The sequence below is a fragment of the Microtus ochrogaster genome, unplaced genomic scaffold, assembly GCF_000317375.1.
Source record: "Microtus ochrogaster isolate Prairie Vole_2 unplaced genomic scaffold, MicOch1.0 UNK116, whole genome shotgun sequence".
Classification (NCBI taxonomy): Eukaryota; Metazoa; Chordata; class Mammalia; order Rodentia; family Cricetidae; genus Microtus; species Microtus ochrogaster.
Genome location: NW_004949214.1, coordinates 473222 through 482525, shown reverse-complemented (window position 1 = coordinate 482525; position 9304 = coordinate 473222). Strand labels below are relative to the sequence as shown.

At 40.8% G+C, this 9304-nt stretch overlaps 1 protein-coding gene across 1 annotated transcript; it reads right to left on the bottom strand.

Moving 5' to 3' along the window:
* Positions 1–407: 407 nt before the first annotated feature.
* LOC101990603 (signal peptidase complex subunit 3) lies at positions 408–2586 on the bottom strand. The gene has a single exon (XM_005371620.2). It carries the CDS (start codon positions 1845–1847, stop codon positions 1305–1307), a length of 543 nt encoding a protein of 180 aa, XP_005371677.1. The 5' UTR covers positions 1848–2586; the 3' UTR covers positions 408–1304.
* Between the last annotated feature and the right edge of the window lie 6718 nt (positions 2587–9304).

Sequence of the window (9304 nt, the reverse complement as noted above, 5' to 3'; positions counted from 1 at the left end):
GATGAAGACATATATGTATAAGTACCATTATACATATTAAGGATGTTGAATTTAGGAAAAAATGTATGTGTCATAAATTTGAAAGAGAGCAAGGGGGTTACACGAAAAGGTTTAGAGGGAGGGAAAGGAAGAGGAAAATAGTGTAATTATATTATAATCTCATAAAATAAAAGCAATTATTTGGCAAAAAAGAATGAGATTAGATTTCAAGTTTAAACGATTGTTTGCTTGAAGTAATGTAACAAACTTCTGAATTCCAGCTTCTTCATTTGAAGAGAGTTAAAGCTTGTACTGCTTACTTTTTTAGATTATAGAATATATATGTTTATATATGTTTTTAACTGAAAAATCATACCACAAGTGTTATTACCAATATCCCAATAAGGATTAAATAATGAATAATCAACAGTTTTAAGCAGTAAGCATTTATTTAAGGGTATTAAACATACTAGAACATACTCAGCACATGTTAAGCATGCCAACATTTTCAAATGTCAGTAACAGTGCTAAAACATTTTTGCAAAGATACAGTGCACAGCAATTTTTGTAGAGAAAACACTGTGAGACACACATTTGATATGGAGGAGATATGGACTGAGTTACAATTATTTTCAGACTAAGGAGGCATTCACTATTCAAATGGACACGTTTGCTGGCAAGAAAGACAAGCATTCAGATTTCTGAAATGGGGGCAAATTCTCATTCTCATACCTATTTACAAATTTTGTATGTCAAACTTCTAAGAAGCAAATCACAATTTTTCTAGTGATCAAATACATCCTATCAGATATATGAAAACGGCATTCATTGCGAACCTACAAGGAATGTCAGGAATAAAACATGAAGTTATTATGACAACACCTATACATCAAATTTTTAAATTCTCTCCAAACACATTTTATATTACACACAGAATAACACAGTGACTATGACAAAACTGTGCCTTCTTTTCAAGCCATATGCAATTGTCTGATAATGTTCTGCTCTGGTGAACTTCTGTTGTTGTTGCTGTTTGTACAAAACTACTTTATCAACCCTTCTCCTCCAACTATACAATTTCATGTTGATTCTTATACAAAAGGAAACGTAACAACCATTGTTCACACCAGGAAGATCCATGAACGCAGTCTCTGTGTTAGGTAAATGGAAGCATGAGGGTGAGGAGTTCATCCAGTCCCAGACACAAACCCAGCACGTTTTAAAATAAACAAAACACAAAAGTCAGCAAGACGTGAGGGAAAAGATGAAGGAAATATGTTTCCATAAGCACACATATGTCCTTCAATAGATGCAGAGAGAGTTCTTCAAAAAGCCGTGGCTATTTCATACGAATCTGGAAATGGGACAGACACGCGTCCAGATCCAGTCACAAGAGGCAGAATGCCAGCAATCGGTATAACTTGCCAGGACAGAGTCAAAGTGACATTCCTGTTTCCCTTGAGACCGTGCCCGTCGTCAAAGAAAAAATACTTGCTTTTGACATCTTTCAGATCCAGCTTGGGGTTCTCTCCTCGCAGAAGGATCTTGTCCCACAGGACCACCTGGTTCACAGCGTTGCTTTTCGTGGAATATTCTGCCGAGAGGTAAAGGAAGAGCTGCTTGACGTTCCAGTCGAAAGTCTTCTCCAAATCCGCAGAGATGTGGAACGTGATGAAGCCCAGGTCGCTTCTTTTCCTGGGTCCGGTGAAGTCCTCCACTTTTTTGAGCAGGACCCTGGAGACTTTTAGGCTCACTGGCGCGCTTCTGTCTTTGAAGGCGGTGGTGAGGATGCAGCCCAAGGTGAGCGCCGCCATGACGCTCAGCGTGAAGGCGAACAGCGAGTTCGCCCGCGAGAGCAGGGTGTTCATGTTGCGGGATGGATCGGCGGCTCCCTCCACGCGGGCTCCACCGGCGCTCGCTCACTCGCTCTGTCGCTCGCTAGCTCAGCTCGCTCACAGAGACTCGCTTGCCGGGCAGGGCTTGCTGTCTGCTCGCTCGCGTTCCCTCTGCCTTCCTCTGGCTCGCGCGGAATGCTGGGCGCGCGCACGCGTCCCTGGAGCGCGCACCGCCCACGTTGCCTGTTCTTTTCTTCCCCCAAGTCACTGGTTAACCCTACCACCACTGTCAGCTGATAGATAGTCTAAGGCACTTGGGGCATCTGACAGGAAACAGCAGCATCTTGTCTCTGTGTGGCTGAATAAGGGGGACTTGAGCTGCCTCATCCCCCACACCCAGACACAGTCACTGAAGGTCCCATCTGCCCTGTCCAGGGAACCCTTCCCTTTGCACACTGCTGCATCATGGCTTCCATACAGCCTAGCCCCTCCCTTAGCCTTCTGCAACAGGTTCCTGATGGCTGTACCCCCACACTAGCTCACCCTGCAGTCCATTCTCTGCACAGAGGGCAGCCATCATCACCTACAGTTCCTGTCACTTCCCTACTGGGATCCTCCACACTGAAAACACAGTCATAGTGTTAAACAAGTGGCCCAGACTCTGTGCTACATCTGCTCTTTCCACCTCATCCCCCATCAGCCTGTGTGTTATCTGCCAGGCTCCAGCTGCTGGGTTTGTCCTCTGCTCCTGGACAACTGGAGCCCACACAGTGCAAGCACATCAAGAAATGGCTTGTCCCTGCTGGCTTCTTATCATTCAGGACTCGGTTCTAAAGCCACTTCCAGGAAAGGCCTTCACTGACAACTCTGTATGTAATAATCCCTGTCACCTGATTTTCTACCCTAATTATTATTCTCTCAATCACAAATTGTCGTTCCAATTGATTTTTCTTCTTTGTCCCAGTTTCCCAAGCTTTAATGACATTTCAGTGTCCCTGGCTATCTTGTTCTTCTTGTGCTTAAATCAGAGGCTTGTGCATAAATCTGAAAAATATTACTTAATTGGAGGAACTAATTGACACATTAGAACAGACAAAAGAGCCAAATATGTACAAGTCAGTAGCCATAAAATCACACGTGCAAAAATTCTAAATATTTGAAAAACATCAGAAAGACTTGTCAAAAACCCACATTGCTTTTTAAACCAAGGTGGATATCAGAATGAATTGGAGAAACTATTGAGAACATAGAGACTTCCCACCGCATGTCCCTCATTTAATTCTACAATTTTAGGGCAATAGTGGCACATGAAATGTCTTTTAGTTTAATACATTTCTTCTGATAAGTTTGATGAAAACTTCCTTCTTGGAATATTCCAGACTATCACTTGAGTACCACTAATTGAATATCACCCTTGCAGAAATTTTAGACTAGATGGTCTCCATTGATATAATTACTCAAAGCAGCCTAGTCCTTCAACCCACAGGAAGTCACAGGGTACTAAGAATATGAGTACACATTTGACTGAGCGCTATTTCTTGAAAGGAATCTTTTTTCCCTCTGAATTATCTTTGGATCTTTTACAAAAAAAACACTCATTGATGTAGATATGGATCTATTTCTGGATTCTTGATTTAGTATCTCAACTTCATGTCGAGAACACTTCCTTGACTGCGATAGGGTTATCAGAAATCATGAAGTCAGAGTATTGTTTTCAAAAAACTTTGTCTTTTGAGCTTTCACTGAATATAAGTATCAGCATGTCATTTTCTTCATAAAAATTTTTGGAGTGGTATTGGAATTGCAGTGAATAGTTTTTTGTTTTTGTTTTTCAAGGCAGGGTTTTTCTGTGTAGCTTTGGCATCTGCCCTAGAACTCACTTTGTAGATTAGGCTGGCCTAGAACTCACAGAGATCCACCTGCCTCTGCCTCCCAAGTGCTGGTATTAAAGGTGTGCACAATCACTGCCCAGCTTTCAGTGACTGTTTTTTAAAAGATCTAATGTAATTGCTTGGGAAAAGACTCTTCTCAAGAAATAGTTCTTAGTCAAATGTGTACTCATATTCATAAATATTAATCGTGCTCTATCTATTGCACCATATTCAAAAAGGTGAATTTCATGGGGATCAATATCTAAATAGAGACACCCACCTGTTGAATTTCCATCAGAAAATATGAAAGATTAACCTTTTGCTCTTTGTTTAGACACTAAAAGCACAATTTCTAATTAAGAAATAATTAAATTGCACTTTTTTATACACCAAAAAGTTGATTTATTCTAAAGCTACCACTAAGATAACATAAAGACAAGTTTCTGAGAGAAAATATTTCAAAACTTTAGTAGTTAAGAGGACTAATGACTAGAACAGAAATTGTCACAAAAGGAAATATGAAGAAAGTAATTTCACAGTTAAGGATTAATTATATAAAAACTGTTCAAGGTTGATCTAGTTAATGTTCCATCATGGATGGAGAGGGTCTCACAAAGTTAATGTTCCATCATGGATGGAGAGGGTCTCACAAAGCCCCACTCGTGCTTGAGAAGTTATATGCAGTTGAAGAGTGTAGGGGGAGAGAAAGTTGAAAGTCATGGGTGGTGCCCCTGGCAGATTGCCCATGCTATAATGGATAGCCCTAAGTCCACATGTGTGCAACACTAATTAGACCCATATATGTGTGTATCTATGTATGTATATGTATCTATGTATGTATATGTGTGTGTGTGTGTGTGTGAAGTTGGGAAAGGATGTGATGAAAGGGACCTGGGAGGAGACAGAGGAGAGGGAAACGGGTGGATTTGATCAAAATAAAATATATTCATGTATGAAGGAAAAAATAGAATGAAAACATTTACACAGACAAGTAATGATGATAGATTAAAGTCAAGTAAATAAAAAGATAGTCAGCACTGGTGTTAGGAAAGGGTCGAGGATTCTAAGAAAAAGACCAACCACACATTCCAAAGCCTTTCCTAAGACAGTAGTTTTACTTCTGCAGAAGCATACATAGCCATCAATCAAGGAGGCAAGCACACCCAGCAGGGATTCCCCTGGGCTTTTATTTCTAATGCAAAGGGATCGGGTGCCTCTCTTTGGGTGATTAGAGCTTTTTTATTTTTTACACTATTACACTGTTGGCTAACTCATTGGCTAACTCAAAACAGGACTGCTTGGGCTGGAGAGATGGCTCAGAAGTTAAGAGCACTGACTGCTTGCTCTTCCAGAGGTCCTGAGTTCAGTTCCCAGCAACCACATGGTGGCTCACAACCATCTGTAATGGGATCTGGTGCCCTCTTCTGGCCTGCAAATGTGCGTACAAGTGGAACACTGCATAATAAACAAACAAATTTTTTTTTAAAAAAAACACTGCTTATAAGCAAAGTGCAACTTTGAAGAATACCATGCAACCCTGAGCACATATTTTGATTTCAAGAATGCTGACACTGTGGGAATTCGAATTTCTGCCAAATAAGAGGCTTTTTTAAACTTCTTTTTTTTAAATGGAGCTTTGTCTTACTTAACTCTATAGTAGAAAAGACAGCACATTTTGTTCACATTTCCAGCATAACCAACCGTTAAAAGATCATCAACTAACTATTATTACACTATGAGAGAATAGCTAATATGAAAGAGATTGAAGCCCTGGCAAGATTGCAACTTCTGCAACTCTTATACACGGCTAATAGGGGTGAAAACAACTGGAAAGAAAGAAGAGAAAAGAGTACTTGAAAATGTAGTTGTAGCACCCAAGGCACGAGGAGAAAGGAGTACTTGAAAGTGTAGTTGTAGCACCCAAGGCATGAGGCCACAGTGATTTACTCCCTTGAAAAGTTCCCATCACTTCCCAATAACACTATCAACTTATGAATCTATCAGTGTTCAAATACACTTACTAGGTTAGAGGCCTCTTGAGTCCTCTTGATCCAAATACCTGCCCATTAGTTAAGGAGAAAGCTTTAAATATATGTGCATGGGGTGTGAGCTCCTCATATCTTAATATAGAAATAAATAATTTGCATTGATATGATTGGTTAATTAATAAAGAAACTGCATTGGCCTGTTGATAAGAAGCTAGAGCTAATGGGCCAAGTGGTGATTTAATCAATAAAGAAACTGCCTTGGACAGAACTTAGCTAGGTGGAGAAAACTAAACTGAATGCTGGGAGGAAGAAGATAGGGTCGGAGAGAAGCCGTGAATCCTCTGCTGGAGGCAGGTGTGCTGAAACTTTGCTGGTAGGCCACGAGCCTCATGGTAAAGTATAAAATACTGGAAATGGGTTAAATTAAGATGTAAGTGTAATGGATTATTAAAAATTACTGCAGATCCCTGAGTAGCTGCAGGAAGCAGAAATGCTGCAGGTACAGGAGTGGCCGCAGGCAGTGGGCCATGTGCAGGATCCAAGAGCATCCGGTCCCAGTCTGGGACGGTGCACAAGACCATGCCTCAGGTTTTTAAAGGTCCCGGGCGCCAAGCCATGTGGTGGCAATGGGTGAGAGACAGACAGATAGGCACGCCATGCAGAGTGAGGTTGGATATTTATTTAATGGTTATGGAAGGGAGGGGAGAAGGGGAGAAGAGCAGAGAGGGAGAGAGAGACAGAGAGAGAAGAGAGAAGAGAGAGATGGAAGCTGCCTCTCCAAGAGGGAGACAGAAAAAAGAGAGAACTCAGGCTGGAAGCTGAAGATCAGCCTGTCTCAGCAGATGGGGGAGGGCATGGGCATGGCTTGTCTCTTAAAGAGACAGAACAATCATTACATTCCCATCTCTATTTTATAATAAGAAGGCAGGAAGTTAGACACCACAGTTTAAAGGAATTGGGGCAGCAGATTCTCAAGACTTCTTGTTTATTTGTGGGTGTTGTCTTTGGAGGGAATCTGAGAAGGCTGGGTGCTGGTCACATCCTGGCATAGCTGATCTCTTTGCTCCTGTCTGGTGTTTGTGGTATGGAAATGTCTTGTGTCTGTTACACCTGTTTAAGGTATTGTTGTGCCCCAGATTACGACCCCCAGAGAGAGACCACCAGAGAGGCCCAGACTGTAATAAGCAAGGTTTTTTTCTCTCTTTTTTTAAAAAAATATTTATTTATTTATTTATTAAAGATTTCTGCCTCCTCCCCACCACCGCCTCCCATTTCCCTCCCCCTCCCCCATTAAGCTCCCCTCCCTTGTCACTGCTCGTACTGGCTTTGTGGGAGCCTAGGCAGTTTGGATGCTCACCTTACTAGACCTGGATGGAGATGGATGGTCCTTGGACTTCCCACAGGGCAGGGAACCCTAATAAGCAAGGTTTAATCAGCATGATACAAACATATTTGAAACTCGTCTCCATCCCTGTTAAAACAAGGTAGAGAGGAGTTGTATCTCCTCTGTGGGGTAAGCTTTTAAAGGCATAACTACAAAGAGAATCTTTGAAGATGCTTTGGCACAGGTACAAGGATTTTGCTCCCTCCCATTCTGTTAAGTTAGCTTTTTCCTTGTTTTTAGAGCAAGGACACTGTTCTTGAGTTAGGCCATCTTTATCAGCCTGTACCAGGTGACTGGCTGGGCTGAGCTAAGTGACCTTGTGCTCAGAATCTTCTGAGTGGGGGAGGGGAAGGCCACTATCTTCCTGGGAAGACATTCTGCTAGGAAATTTCTTCTTACCCCTTTGAGAATAAGGGGTGAGGGTCCCATATTCCCCACTCCTCTTAGTCCTAAGAATCAGCTCAATCATGAGCTGGTTTTGCTAACTTTGGCCAAATTGTCTCTTAAAATTAGAGTCTTTTTATGTTTCTTTTAACTTAGCATTTTAACCAGGGATTATTGGACGATGTATTCTTTTGACTGCTTCCAGCTGACTTTGGGGTGTCGTTGTCAAACGTGAAATGCTAGTCAAAAAGAGAAAATTTTAGGAACATTTGGTTTGTGGACTTTGTTGAAGAGCCAGGGAGCATTTATATTGGCTAGACTGGTCCACATCAATTTTTTAGCAACTTCACGGTCCACAGTCATTTGGAGCAGGTTGTAGTCAGCAATCAATGTTTGTTTGTGTCCACCAACCAAGGGGAAACCCGTTGAGACAAATTTAAACTAAGAACAGAAGTTAATACATTTGAAACTTTTAGGCCCATATTAAAATTCATATTATAGAAATAGCCAATAACAGATATTTATAAAACAGGAAAAATAGACTTATACCTTTGATTTCCAGCAAAAGCAGAAAATCCTGAACTTGTAACCCAAACAGTATGTAGTCATTGTTTTATTGTTTATTAGTACTATTTTAAATTACTTTTTTAAACCCTTAATGTTTATGAACTTTTGTATCCTCAGACCTTTATATATAATGAGCTAACAAGCTGGCTATAGCTTTGTGTAAGGATTTGGATATCCTTTTTGCTCTTAAACTGATATTATAGCTGGCCTATCCATTAATACAATCATAGAGATCTTAGAAGGATAAATAAATTATACTTAAGTACAGACAAAACAGAAAAATGACAGAGACCATCCCATATACAGTCATACCCAAGTCTCCATAGCGTTGGAGGCAGCATTATCAGAACAGCAGGCTTTACCAGACCCATAAAGTTTCTGTGAAAGAGGGACATGGAAAAGACTGACCTTATTTTGTCTAGGCAAAAGTCGTGAAATCAATTCTCCAAGGTCCTACTGTGTGTCCACAGTCTGGGCTGGGTCCTGGCAGCAGGTCGTAGCATCGGGGCATTTTGCCCAGTGGTCAGCATCGTCGTCATCCAGGTGGAGGCATTGTGGTGTCTCATAGTCTTCTTTGGAGACCTTGGGTCACTGTTAGGATCTCAGAGTCTCTGTCTGATATAAGATTTTTAAACATTATTTTAAATGCCAATTTTTATAGATCTCTGAAGTATTTAGGGCTGTCCAGGTATCTCTGATTAGACAGACTTTATTATTAAAAATTACTTGTTTTAAGCTTTAAAACATATATAGGGGAGTAAATAAGGCTTATCCCTGTTCTTATATCAGTACTTTGAGGATGACTGACTATTAACTTGTATTTTTCACAGTCCAGAACTATATACCATATTTTTGTCAGATTGAACTTTTAATGATTTTGGCAAAGACTATGAGGCTAAAATCTAAATATTAACAATATGAAACATTTTATAAGCATATATGTTTTATAACCTACTTTATTATAGTTGACACTTTTGGTGACTATTACCTGGCATTGGTGGTTTTCTTTGTAGCTGTTCCCCCACACACACACTTTGGGAGTCTAATTCCAGCTATTCCCGGTGGTAACTGACATTCTTGTATATCAATAAAGAACAGCATAAAACAGTTTTAACATTATCTAAATGAATGACCCTCAGAGAGGACCTTTTTCTCCGATGAAGACCCCAGAACCAGGACACTCCAAGACCAGGCCACAGGATGCAATTAGCAAGAGGTTTATTGAGTAAACACAGGTACCTGTGGGCAGCAAAGTCTTTCGGAGGACTTTGCACACCTGCTAACTGGAGGGCGGGC